This window comes from Manduca sexta, chromosome 2 (assembly GCF_014839805.1).
Source record: "Manduca sexta isolate Smith_Timp_Sample1 chromosome 2, JHU_Msex_v1.0, whole genome shotgun sequence".
Classification (NCBI taxonomy): Eukaryota; Metazoa; Arthropoda; class Insecta; order Lepidoptera; family Sphingidae; genus Manduca; species Manduca sexta.
In genome coordinates, this window is record NC_051116.1 from 4948748 (window position 1) to 4962699 (window position 13952).

A 13952-nucleotide genomic window follows, 5' to 3' on the forward strand; every position below is an offset into this window, starting at 1 on the left:
GCCTGAGTCAACCACGCTGGCCTAATGCAGATTGGCAGACTTCAAAATTTCTATAGAGAACTTCTCGGGTATGCTGTATGCAGGTCTAATCACGATGTTGTCTTTCACCATTTAAGCAAGCGATAATGCACACATCATTTTAGAAAAGTCAGTGGTGTGTGCCCTTGGGTTTTGAACCTTCGGACATTGGTCTCGGCAGTCCGTTCTACACACAACTAGGCTATCGCCGCTATTATCTAATCTATCTATAATGTATTTTTTTAATATGCACTTACAACTTATCTGTCAATTATAACGTTGACTAATAAATTATCAACATTGTTTTCTTTTCTCACACCTTTTCTCCGTCTAGTCTTATTGCATTATTCTAATTTAATTGATACATTATATTGAAAAACAAAAAAATATATAAACTAGTGACCAATCTCAAATTCCCAGTCCTGTATTGCATCCATTTCAATACATAAACCAAATATAACTTCACAAACATTTTCTGTAGTAGCAATGTCTACAGAGATCGCGGTAAAACAAACATTTGCTATAAGACAGATGTTCTGGAGTCCAGTTGATAGTGATGTATTGTTTACTCTCCGTTGCCAACACGAACGTTAGCAGTTTTTGTAATGCGATTTTGCCGTATTTACTGCGAAGGAAAATCGAACCCCGAACGACTTTTTGTGGCAAACATCGATGCTTTGAAATTGTATTTAGATTATTCGGAATATAAAATAACAATTTTTTTATTTCATATGTTTAAATTTCGAATGCCATTTCGAATATAAGTTTCGAATGCTTACCTATCTTTCGTGTCATATTTTAAATAGTAGTTCTTGTCGTACGTTTTTTTTTAATTATTGATTAGGTAAGGTATTTATTCATGATCATATCTGACCTAAATTATTGTTATAACCTACTAAGCCTACAATAAGCTACAGAACCACCTCACAGCACCTGATGGTAAGTGGAATGGGATCCAATTGAATGTCGACTGACGAGAGATGATTACCCCATGGCGGTTGACACAATTATGTCGGCCTGATTGAAGAGGATATACACAGGCTAATCCCGTGATACACTTACGTAGGCCACTATGGCAGCACACCTTGTGTACGGTGGCCGCTATCTGAGTGGATATACAACAAATCTTACCACCAGCAAATATTCTAAATGCGTTCTCTTCTTACCTAGTATATTACTTACTCTATGGTGAAAGAGGTAACGTTTAAATGTATTTAAACAAGAAGTAATGCAAACCCAACTGGCAACTTTAAGTCTTCAGCTTCTAATGGTATATCTACCTTTTATTAATATGAAATATAGTTACTAAGAGATTTAGTATATACCGCTGTGACAGAAAAATATAATACTGCTTGCTACCAATTTATTAAATTCCACGAAGTTCGCTCGGTTGTTAGGTGTTCGATGTGAAAATTCTCGGAATTCTGGTTTCCTGTTCAGCCGACGGAGTTTTTTTATGTGGCAACAGTCACCTAGCAGCAAATTCAGTTAAGTTTTTCTAATAAGTTTTTATATTATATACTGAAGTTCGCTTTGGGGCAAATAAAGATCATTATTTCGTGTTTATATAGTACCTGGTAATTTGAGAGTGCCATCTAAATCCAGTCTGATATTTCAACAAAGTAGGAATCTAAATTCAGATTAAGTATTTTCCAATAATTATTATTATTGCAGTAACAATTACGACATGAAATATTTAAACATAACATATACTTTTAAAGATTGATTCATTAATTCTAACTAATTTTGTTTTTTTATTTTTTTGTTTTTAATGACGAGACGAGCTTGTTTGCGTGATGATAAGCGATACGACCGCACATAAATAATAGAAACACCATCCAACACCTCGAATTACAAAGTATTGTGTGGTATTCTACTGCGCTCACCATCCTTAGACATGAGATGTTAAGTCTTATTATGTCCAGTAGTTACACTGGCTTCAATGTCCTTAAAACCGGAACATAGCAGTGACTACACACTGCTGCTTGGCGGCAGAAATAGACTTTGCAGTGGGGTCTACCCAGGCGGACTCTCACATATGACAGACCTACCACCAGTAAGTATTGAAATTAAACTAATTTTCCGGATTCTATCCCGTTTTTTTGTATTTTATTTTTCTCTCGACGTTTCGAAGACTTTGCAGCCTTCATGGTCACGGTGCGTTGGAGATTAGAGATCGCGAAACAATTTAAACGCCGGGAGAAAAATAAAATACAAAAAATCGCGATAGTATCCGGAAAATTAGTTTAATTTCAATGTCTAACATTCGCGTAAACATAAGAAATCACAACACCAGTAAGTAGTTTCTAAATAGTAGTATCTAAGATTATTTTTCCCGTTATTCGTTATTTTAGCCACATTGAGCATATTCCAGTAAACGATGTAGTAGTACCTAGGTCTAATTTTATATATAAATTTTGTGGTATGTACGTAATTGCCACGTCTGTAGGTTGGCGATTATTGCTTTTACTAAGGATATATATCGCTGAACCCTTCACTAACATTCTATTGGAAGCTATAAACGGCTATTGGCTAATTGGACCAATTCTAGGAAATCTCAATTTAATACCAATCAATAATTAATTTTAGTTTTGATACTAGGTTTAACAGATTCCCATAAATGGCACAGGCCACGTCATGGGTTCAGGCGCTCCGCTACCGTGGACTAGACAGTGCACCGAGGCTTACCAGACCCTAACCAGTAACCTTTGTTAGGCCACCACCTGTAGAAACTAACCAAAGCATCTTACTAAAGAGTTTGATTAAGGACTGTTTTTTTGCTCGAGTTACAAATAAACTGGTCAGGAGATATTATTTGTTTTGCACCTAGGCTGTTGGTTACGTAGATCTACCACTTCCTAGATTATCACACAGGATAAATTTTACTATGGACTCGGGCACACTGGACTTTAATACCCGGAAAGGTACCCGCTGGTAGTCACAAGGAACACCTAGTAAAATATAATTTACCTACCTTAAAATTCAGACTGTTGATCGGCTGATTGAAATCCCCACTATATCTTTGATACTGCTTCATCAGCTCATTGTCATATCCTGGTTCTGGTAGAGGAACCGGGCCTGCGAGTGGGAGCCCCAGGTTCGTAGTTAGATGAAGAGTTGGATGGAGGTCAGTTTCCGAGCCGGCGTTTGAGTTGTTCTAAAGAAATTTGATTGTTAATTTTCTTGAAGGTCAATAAGTAAAAACATTTTCCATAACTAAAGATAAAGTTACATTTTGCCTTTCTATCTCTGATCTAAGATCATAGAAAATTCCACTAGATTTCTCATTTGTAAAATTTATTTCTAGCCACATTCCAACAAACGGCCCAACGGAAGATCATCGGTGGCTTCACTGTTAGCATATTGCTGAGTTGGAGCCTTTTTTGTGACAAACATAGTTTTAAGTGTTTTTTTGTCTGTTTCGCTTGTTTATTTGTTATGTGTATGTAACTTGTGTTTGATGCAAAATATTTTTTTTTCTTTTCTTTCTTTCATTTTATCATTCACTTAACATAAATCAACAATCATTTAACATTAAACATAAAAGCCCACACTGATAAATAAATACTAAACTTCTTAATCTTTACAAATGTTGCCACGTACCAATGACTAAGAGTCCATACATTCAGCTTCCTGCCGCCTTCCCTTTCGTAATTTATGTAAAATCTAAGTATCATTTGAACTATTTGTAGACCGTATTTATTCATATTATTAATACTTATTAGTTATTTCTGGTTACCTTCCGGAAAATTACACTCTTCGCCACTGCCAAGTATCAACTAATCAATTTGGAAACTTTATAATTCTAATACTTACCACATCACTGCCTTCCACTTGCCTAAGTTCAAGTTTCAAATCACTGATATTAGAACTCCTGTCACTCTCTTTGTATTGCTCTACGCAAGTCTTCCCCAAGTCTGTGATGTCTGGCTTCTTCACATCGACTTTCTTGGTCTTCCGATGGCACAGCATCACAATCAACATGATGATCAGAATGATTATTATCGTAGCTGAGGTGCCCGCGATTATAAACATCAGTGGTGAGGTTTCTGAAAGATATGGCTTATTTTTGTTGATGTTTTTTGAATTACTGGCGGTTCAGGTCGCGACAAGGCGAGACACCGAGAACAAAGGCTTGTAACTATTTTTTATGTGTCAATTCTAGTGCGTTGGAGATTAGAGATCGCGAAACAATTTAAAGTCAAGTTATGGCCTCTATCTATGTGTACACTAGGTTCTCTATGTCTTTGTTATTTATGACTATGCTAATTTTAGAGTCTTTAAGCAGATATTTTTAAACGTTAATTATAGATATTTATTGCTTTTAATGAGATAAGATTGCCACACTACTAAGTTTTAAAAAACTATTTATTTAATAGAATAAGCTCTGAATATTTGTGAGAAAATAATATTAAAAAAGACAATAAAGTTATGTATTCATAGAGAAATGATGTTTCAAATACAGTTGAGAAACACAACATAGATGTTTACAAGATAGTCCATTGAAAAGTTACATTTGGGGTTGCGTTTTTTAGAGGACGCAATTTTATTTTTTTGAAGTGTAGGGGGGGGTCAGTGTAAAGCTAAAACCAAGTTTGTGGGGTCGCCACCCTTGTCCCACGACCGCCATCTTGAAAATAGGGGTTGAAATGGTTTTTACGATAAACGAAAAAATAAAATTGTGTCCTCTAAAAAACGCAAGGTAAGGCCTAAAAAATGTAACATTTCAATGGACTAAGAATATAGTTTTAGAAATTTTGTCGTTCACTTCAGTATCTACACACACTCCCGCACTACCATGTTTATAAACAAGTGAAACAACCGGCGCCACTTGAATGTATTGTTGGGAAACTCAATTGTTTTGCTTACTCTGCCAGCAAAGAGCATAAAAACAAGGCTATAAACACTTACTCTGCAATATTATTAGATGGTTCCGAAACACAATATTAATTTGGAAATGTAGATTTACTTTTAGGAACGTTGTTTATTAACGATGCTACTTACACTCTACATAGAACTTGGCTTTGGAGTATATTATTTTTAAAATCACCGAATATAAGAGACAATGCCATTCTCACATCCGCCATTGAATCTCTTGTAAGCCAAGATTGACACTGGCCCGCATTTTATGACACAGAACATTGAAACTAGATTCCCTTGGAGCACTAATGCTATCAATCTCTCGTCTACCATTGACACCAACAATCAAGTAGGAGGAGTTGTAAATACTTTAACACTAAAGACATAAAAGAAAAATAAAGGAAAAGATACTTTAATACATAATACTTACTGGCTGGTATTAAACGTATTTCCATACTGTCCAAACCGTAAGCATTTATGACAGTGCAATTATACGATCCGAAATGCTTCATCTCGCTCCGCCGAATTATCAACGTAGACTTCGTCAATCGATCAGCCAGGCTCTCTTCTAAAAACGCGTATTCCTAAAAAAACATTTTCAAATGCCATTGCAACGCGACAACTTTCAAAAGATAAGCAGAAATTGTAAAACTGAATTCAAATTTTGTATCTGCACAAAGGCAACTCGTTTTAAACTTTTAGAAATCATTATTTCTTTTGAAATGGAACTTGTATTGGCGTTTGCTAGTACTATATGGAAACTGTTACTGTATCGAAACTGAATTTGGTTGGAGAAATGTTTTGTTTTCATCGTATCCAACATTTGCAATGATTTTGTTTTAGAAGTTACTAATTATTTTGTGATTTTCATGACATTAAAGAGTTAATAGTGCATATAACGTAAAAGTATGATTCCTTAACAAATGGATGAATTGAACACAAGTAACAATAGTCAGAATTTGGTCTATGTTTATCGTAGTCAAAACCATCTGATAGTGTTCAGAAAACTACTTCATACCTACAATTTGGGGAAAAGAACCCTTTCATGTGTAATTAAAATCTTCATGTTCGTTAATATTGGGTAGTACGCCATTTTCTGGTTATCCCCATCGATATATATGTACTACGTACTAGATTTGGAGTTCCGAACATTCACTGTGTTCAACTGAATTGAACTACAATCCATTCAAACTGACTTTAGTATGGTTAATATTGACAGCTTGTAGTTGTGTACGGAGTGGCGCTCATGATATAAGAACTCAAGTCTAAGTGTAAAAATGGATGTGAATAAGAAATATTACTCAAATAAGTAAACAATTTTTTTTTTGTTCAAGTGAATAAATAGGTTATAACAGTTTTGGTTTCCGTTTTAGTTCAGATTTTAAACAAATAGTTTATATAGACGTTCGTATCTATACAATATTTTTTCAATGTTTACTTCCCTTTCACTTATGAACTCCTATGCTACATTGTCAATACCTTTTTCACTTACCTGGTTATGGAAAGAATTTATTTCGTGCCCGTCGAACGTCCACATTACGTAATCTGGCTTCGGAACGGATAGGGAAATGCATTCTATTCTTACACTGTCTCCCTCCACGCCGTATTGAGTTCGATTTGACATTATTTTAGGCGGACCTGAAATAAAGTGTTCATTCAATGGGATAGTTCAGAATTCGTCAATTCTTTTTAAGGATTCTAGATAGTTTTGTAGGCAGTGTGGATGGACCTGAGACTTTGTGGCTCAATACTAGGATTAGGTTTTTTTTTCATCCAGTATCGCCCCAAGTTACATGTGACTGAATATAACTGGCAGAATGTGGATTTTTACATATATGCCTATCCTTACAAAAGGGAATGGATGTGATGCTGTGCTATGTGGATGGACTAGGTCATTGTCTACTGAGTATCAAATCAGAGACAGCTTTGCTGTTAAATTTTGTAAAATGAATAATATGAGATCAATATAATCCCTTCAAATTCATAAAAACACTCATGTACTCCTAATACCTTTGGAATTTTGGATGTTACAGGATCTATTTTCCATAGCAAGGCCGCAGTGGAATATACATGTGAAGAAAGCTGACCCCATCACCATGTGGGAAAAATAGTTAGAAAGAATGAGAAAAGTAGAAATGATTTTCTACCTTACAAATGAAATTCTCGATTATAAGGCTTCAGTTAAAAATAAAAGATTTCGCAAGTTCGATAACTAACCAGAAAAGTATATAAATATAAGTTTCCCAGTTTCGTAGTGAAACTGAATTCAATAGAAATTGAAAGTTATGAGTTCAAAAGGAGCGTTACTAAGGATTCTTCAATAAATGTTGCAAACTTCTACTATTTATTAGAAGTTCGTTACTTTATTAATAGTTATTTCAACTGCTTATTGCAAATTTTTGAGCTCTTGAACAACGAACTTTTGGAGTTTCCCAATATGTCAGGATATTTATAGATTTGCTCAAAATTCTAAAAATATCGAATATCAGGGAACCAAATAATACTTATGATGCCCAGAAACTAAATATTTGGGATTATATAACTTTATCTTTGTAAATACAAATGCCTGAACTATGAGTTAAATCTACAAAGTTTTGTGTTACAGCTTGATTATATCTCTGGCTGCTGTCCATAGTTTTTATTGCCTTTGAAACCCGTCAATTTGTTTGCCTTCGAAGGCAACAAAGCAAAAAATACATTTATTTTCAACCAGCTCAACATTTATTCCGCTGCTGTATTAATCAACCGATTGCTTTCAATTTTGATCGACATCTCCGTATCACGATTATGGACCAAATAGACATTTGATCCCAGTATGACCTATTTCGATAGGTATAAAGATCAATCCAAAAACATCTATCCAGATTATTAATACCAAACGTGCCAAATTCAAACAGATTAAATCCAAACCGAACAAACTTTACGTAACAAAAACCAGTATCAGCCATAATTCCATGATGTTTGCCGAGTTAGCAAGATTTCCTCGGTCCAAACTTACCCGGAGTGTAGTTCGCGACATGTTGCGACGGAATGGCCTCACAAACGACGGTTTGCAAGTTGTTACTACGGAGTTCAACTTTTACTAGCCCGAAGGTGCGAGACGACCCGAAACAAGTTTTGGGTTTAAACTGACAAGGTCTCAAACGCTGACTTACTGTTAATTTGTACGTTTAATATAACCTTTCTTGGAATGGTGGATTTGGTTTGATGTTTGAAATTAGTTAAGGTCATAGAGATGTTTTATGTCTCTATAATAAAGTTGTTGGGGCACTGCCGTAGGATTGTAAGTTGATTTTATTTTGGTTCTATTATTTTATTTTCTGCATTATAATCTTCGCTTTTTCACTATTTATTTATGGTTTTCAGACATCAAATATGGCATATCATTATTTTTAAATAAACGCGGTATAGGGATACAAAATTCAGGGAAGACTAGCTGCTCTCCATTGTTAAAGATTAATTTAAGACCATACCTTTAATGAAGACGGTGACGGGCGCCTCCACCTCCTGGCGACCTTCAACGCTGGCTCTGCACCAGTACTGGCCAGCTGAATGCTGCGATACTGTCAAAGTGAGGTTCGGAGATTTTCCCACCCGCTGTGAAAAAAAACATACATTAACACCTCTTTTTACGGAGAAACTACCGCTACCGCTACCTGGGGTGGAACGGTTATATTGGTTTCACTGATCTTACAGCCCAATGTCGACTCTCGGGAGTATTGCATCATCCGAGAGAAAATTGGACCGAGTCCCTAACCCTATATATGCTTTACACCGGCATACCAATCCAAACCAGCGGTGGTCTTCTTCTGCGGGGTATATAGTTGCACTAAGACAGCTGTGCGGAACCGTTCCTGATACATTAACACCCGTATTCACAAACTATAAAGTTTAAGTTGTGCCCGAGCCTTAGGGTGGTCCGAATTTGAAGCCCGAACGTAGTGTCTGAAATTTCGTAGTTTTTTTTTGGCTGTGTTTATCATACAGCTATTGAAGTAAAGTTGCTGCAATATTAGCTATTTACGCCCCTTTGTCTACACAGCAGTTAGCTAATCAAATGTCTGTAACTGTTTTGCTTGCCACAGAAGAGGGAACAAGGTGTGGTGCTGAGCTTATGTGTTATGTTACCATGTGAAATTTTGACTATATACACGATTTAGATTCATATAATGGATTCACAATAGTTAAAATATATTTCCAGGCCATGTAATACTTCGTAAATTATTTCAGTTGTTACTTTATTATACTTAGCTAGCTTTTGCTCGCAGCTTCGCCCGTGAAAGATTATTTCCAGATTAAAAGTAGCCTATATCCATCTAAGTGGCTTAAACTATCTTCAAATTAAATTTCATCGAAATCCGTTGTTGTTTTTTATTTTATCACAGATAGATACAGCAGGGGTCTTTGTAACTTTCTTTATAATACGTAAGGATATTAGTAAGCCTTACTATCAGGTGAACGTCTCGTCTCGTCATTCAGAATAAATAAGATTGCAAGGTTTAAACAATAAAAATATCAGCCGTGTATTATATACTGTTCCACTGCAGGGTCCGTGCCTCGTCTACTACTGAGAAGGATTAGGCCTTAGCCTACCACGCTAGCCTCTAGAATGGATTTCACCCCCCCCCCCCCCTAAAACTAAAAAGTTTCCTCGCGATGGTTTTCGTCACCGTTAAAGCAAGCGATAATTCACAAAGAATACACACATAATTTATAAAAGTCAGAGGTGTGTGCCCTTAGGATTTGAACCAGCGGATATTCGTCTCGGCAGTCAGTTCCCCACCCAACTAGGCTATCGCCGCTTTTTTGCAAGTTTAGTAATAATAAATTCACTTATAATAACAATAATAAGGATGTTTGCTAACGTAACCTTCAACCTTATATATATATACCCTCATTTGAAGTAATGTCGCCAAATATCTAGATTATTTTACAAGCCTTCGTTATAATAACGTTATTATATTAGAAGATATAAAATTGTAGTTCGTATAACAGTTTATTAGCGAAACTACTGTTTTTATTATTAGCTTTTATTATGGAATGATTTCTAATAAATATAAAATGCCAATTATTTTTCATATCCCGTTTCGGGTACTGAAGCTTATGGATGTTTCTAGAACACGAAAATATTTTTGGGATCATTCTAAATTGGCAAATCGTTAGTATACGACATATTATTGAAAAATAACAACATAACTCATCACGCTTTCATCCCTAAAGGGGTAGGTAGAAGTACAACTAGCGCATCCATTTTCGGCCATGCATTCCGCCACGTGATGAGGGCGAGCCTATCGCCGTATCGGACACAAATTCCAGACTTCAAGCTGATACTGAGAAACCCAATATCAATTTGCCCATGTAATTTTCTTGTCTATTGCTAGATTTCCAAATCATTCTAATTACTGCCGTGTGCCTAATATATTAGATCATTTAGAACTGGCTAACATTTATATTTTGCCAATGCCAGCATAGTTCTAATAGTTGCTGGCATTTACGTTTTATGTTTTTAGAATATTTTGAAAATCTAATTTAAAAAAAAACTGCTTTAAAAGTTTCTAAAATTTAGTGCTAGGAAGCTATATAAATTGGCAGCCGGAAAAGTAATAACTAGTGTTCAATGTAACTTAGTAATTCAAGCAATGTAACTTAGTGATTAAGATTTGCATTTACTGGGACGGCATATTCGCTTGTTTGACTGAACTCCTTCTTTAAGAATAAAATAAAAATAGGTCCTATTCAATAATACCTGTGTAAATGACAATCATTGAATCTGTACTACTATATAAAGTTGAGTTTATTTGTTTGAACGCGCTAATCTCAAGAACTACTGAACAAATTTTGATTTTTTTTCACTAATAGAAAGTTACATTATTCCTGAGTGCTATAGGCTAATTTTAATCCCTGTATAACTTTTCACGCGAGCAGAGCTACATGCAAAAGCTATATAATATAGGGTGAACAAATACAAAAGTCAAGCTCCATAATAAATAGTAAACAAAAGAGTCCTTTCACCATTTACTCTTTTGTATGTTAACTGGCACATTTAAGTACTATAGGGTAGTTTTTTGTGTTTTAGTTTATTATTTTATAGCTTTTGCTCGCGGCTCCGCCCGCGTTATAAAGTTTTTCAAGCTAAAGTTTTCCGTTATAAAAATAGTAGTTTCCCGGGAGCCTATGTTCTTCCCAGGGTCTCAAACTGTCTCCATACCAAATTTCATCTTAATACGTTGGGTAGTTTTTGAGTTTAACACGTAACAGACAGATGCAGCGGGGGACTTTGTTATATTATTTAGAACTTTTTAAGTGAAACAATCCCGTCATACATCATTGTTGCATAACTTTAACCGTTTACGCAGCGCAGGCAACGGAAGCTCTTAAAACTCATAATTTTCCCCGATTTGCAACATGTTTCATTACTGCTCCGCTACTATTGGTCATAGCGTGATGATATATAGCCTATAGCACTCCAGGAACAAAGGGCTATCCAACACAAAAAGATTTTTTCAGTTCAAACCGGTAGTTCCTGAGATTAGCCATTACTGCTCCGCTCCTATTGGTCATAGTGTGATGATATATAGCTTATAGCGGTCCACAAATAAAGGGCTATCCAACACAAAACGAATTTTATGGTTGAAACCGGTAGTTCCTAAGATTAGCCATTACTGCTCCGCTCCTATTGGTCATAGCGTGATGATATATAACTTTGAGCACTCCAGAAACAAAGAACTATTCAACACAAAAATATGTTTTCAGTTCGAATCGGTAGTTCCTGAGATTAGCCATTACTGCTCCGCTCCTATTGGGTATAGCGTGATGATATATAGCCTATAGCACTCCACGAACAAAGGGCTATCCAACGCAAAAAGAATTTTTCAGTTTGGACCGGTAGTTCCTGAGATTAGCCATTACTGCCCCGCTCCTATTGGGTATAGCGTGATGATATATAGCCTATAGCACTCCACGAACAAAGGGCTATCCAACGCAAAAATATTTTTTCAGTTTGGACCGGTAGTTCCTGAGATTAGCCATTACTGCCCCGCTCCTATTGGGTATAGCGTGATGATATATAGCCTATAGGACTCCACGAACAAAGGGCTATCCAACGTAAAAAGAATTTTTCGGTTTGGACCGGTAGTTCCTGAGATTAGCGCGTTCAAACAAACAAACTCTTCAGCTTTATATAATAGTATAGATATGTAACAGAAAATAATATGAAAAATAAATTCTTCTGTGAAATCAACATCCACATTGGTTGAAAAATTAAGCCACTATTTATATTTAATATTGTTCTGAGCAAAAGTAAGTGCGCGGTGCGGTTATCGTGTTGTCCTTGTCTCACACACGCAGCGTTATGGCCGGTGGCACTTGGTGACGTCACATTTCACTATTACTTTAATTTGACAGCTCCCCTTGCCATCAAACTTCGAAGCTTTATAACTTATTTATTATTGCATGGATTTTAAAAATTCTCTTTCCGATAGATTTTGAATGAAATACACTTTTTAATAAATTAAAAAATGTCGTCAACTACCCTATTATGAAACAGGTTTTTAAAGTATTTAATTGAATACTTACAATAAATCTGTCGCTTTCGTATCTCAGCCAGGTAATCTTGGGTATGGGATGACCTTCGACGAGGCAGGTAAGCGTCACCATAGCACCAGACTCCCCTTCCACGTTCTCTGGCTTCATGGAGAATATCGGGCCGTCTAAAACAAATTGATTTATTCAAAATTATAGCTAGGACATCTATCATGAAACCATTTTGATGAATCTAAAAATATCTGGTGGTATGTATCTCATATGTGACAGTCCGCGTAGGTATCACCGCAATGTATATTTCTGCCGCCAAGCAACAGTGTGTAGGCACTGTTGTGTTCCGGTTTAAAGGATATTGTAGCCAGTCTAACTACTGGACATAATGACTTAACATTTCATGTCTCAGGATGGCGACCGCAATACTTTGTAAGTCAAGTTGGATGGTGTTTCTACTGTTTATATTCGGTCATATCGCTTACCACCTGGCGAACGGAAAGCTGGTGTCGTCATTCATAGAACTAAAAAGAGAAGTTTGCTTTACTAATCTTCTAATTACCTGACTTCAGAATTAAACCTTTATATATTTATACACACACACACACAACATCACGCATTTTATCCCCGAAGGGGTATGCAGAGGCGCAACCATGGCACCCACTTTTTCGCCAAGTGTGTTCCGTCCCATGATGTGATAGGGGGCGAGCCTATCGCCATATCGGGCACAAATTCCAGACTCCGGGCTGATACTGAGCAGAAAAACCCAAATATCATTTTGCCCGACCCGGGATTCGAACCCAGGACCTCAGAGCGCTGCCGTACCGCGCATGCAGTACAACTACGCCACCGAGGCAGTCATCAGTCAGGCAGTATATATTATACTCCTTATTATATAATGCTACTATTTAACAAAAGCAATCTCAAATGAACAGTTCAGTGTGAAGGACCTGACCTTATCAAAATGCTAGAATACAACTCACTCCCCCCGAAACAATTCTTGTGCGCTCCGTCTCCACACCGAATGCACGCACATGCACGAGGGGACATTGGTCGTGGCCCTAAGCGCACAATCCAGTGTGAACACCTCATGGTTGCCAATTCACATTCACATTCATTCATTGGCGAACATTTCCTGGCTATTTCCCTTCTGCTCATCCTAAGAACATTCCTTTTACATCCTCCAGACTTCCCTCCCCTAGATATCTCCTCTCACCTTTCCTTCAGTCCTCTACAGTCATTAAGCCTTGCAGTAACTCTTCCAGTATCCCATTCGCATGCTTCCCCGATGTTGACTGCGAGATCAGAGACACACAAAAAACCCAAACTCACTTAAAAATACTTTAAAACATACATTTTCATACACTCGAGAATTCCATTTATTCAAAAGTTCCTTATTTAAAAATTCACGTAAAAATAAAATTGTACTCATAAAGAGGAACATTTTTTCTCAAAAACAGTTGAAACAATATGAACATAATTATTCTCTCTCTACTCCTCATATTGTCTGATGCAAAGCAAATAACCGAGTTTATTACAAA

General features: G+C 36.4%; 1 protein-coding gene across 1 annotated transcript in view; it reads right to left on the minus strand.

Moving 5' to 3' along the window:
- The window catches only part of LOC115452398 (irregular chiasm C-roughest protein), a 109398-nt gene that overhangs the window by 9817 nt on the left and 85629 nt on the right, over positions 1 to 13952 (minus strand). Inside the window, exons 11-16 of the mRNA XM_037437751.1 lie at positions 12454 to 12587; positions 8352 to 8475; positions 6371 to 6516; positions 5309 to 5462; positions 3835 to 4067; positions 2993 to 3175 (exon numbers count right to left, since the gene is read on the minus strand). Coding sequence (XP_037293648.1) covers positions 2993 to 3175; positions 3835 to 4067; positions 5309 to 5462; positions 6371 to 6516; positions 8352 to 8475; positions 12454 to 12587 — 974 coding nt within the window. The remainder of the gene's footprint in view (positions 1 to 2992; positions 3176 to 3834; positions 4068 to 5308; positions 5463 to 6370; positions 6517 to 8351; positions 8476 to 12453; positions 12588 to 13952) is intronic.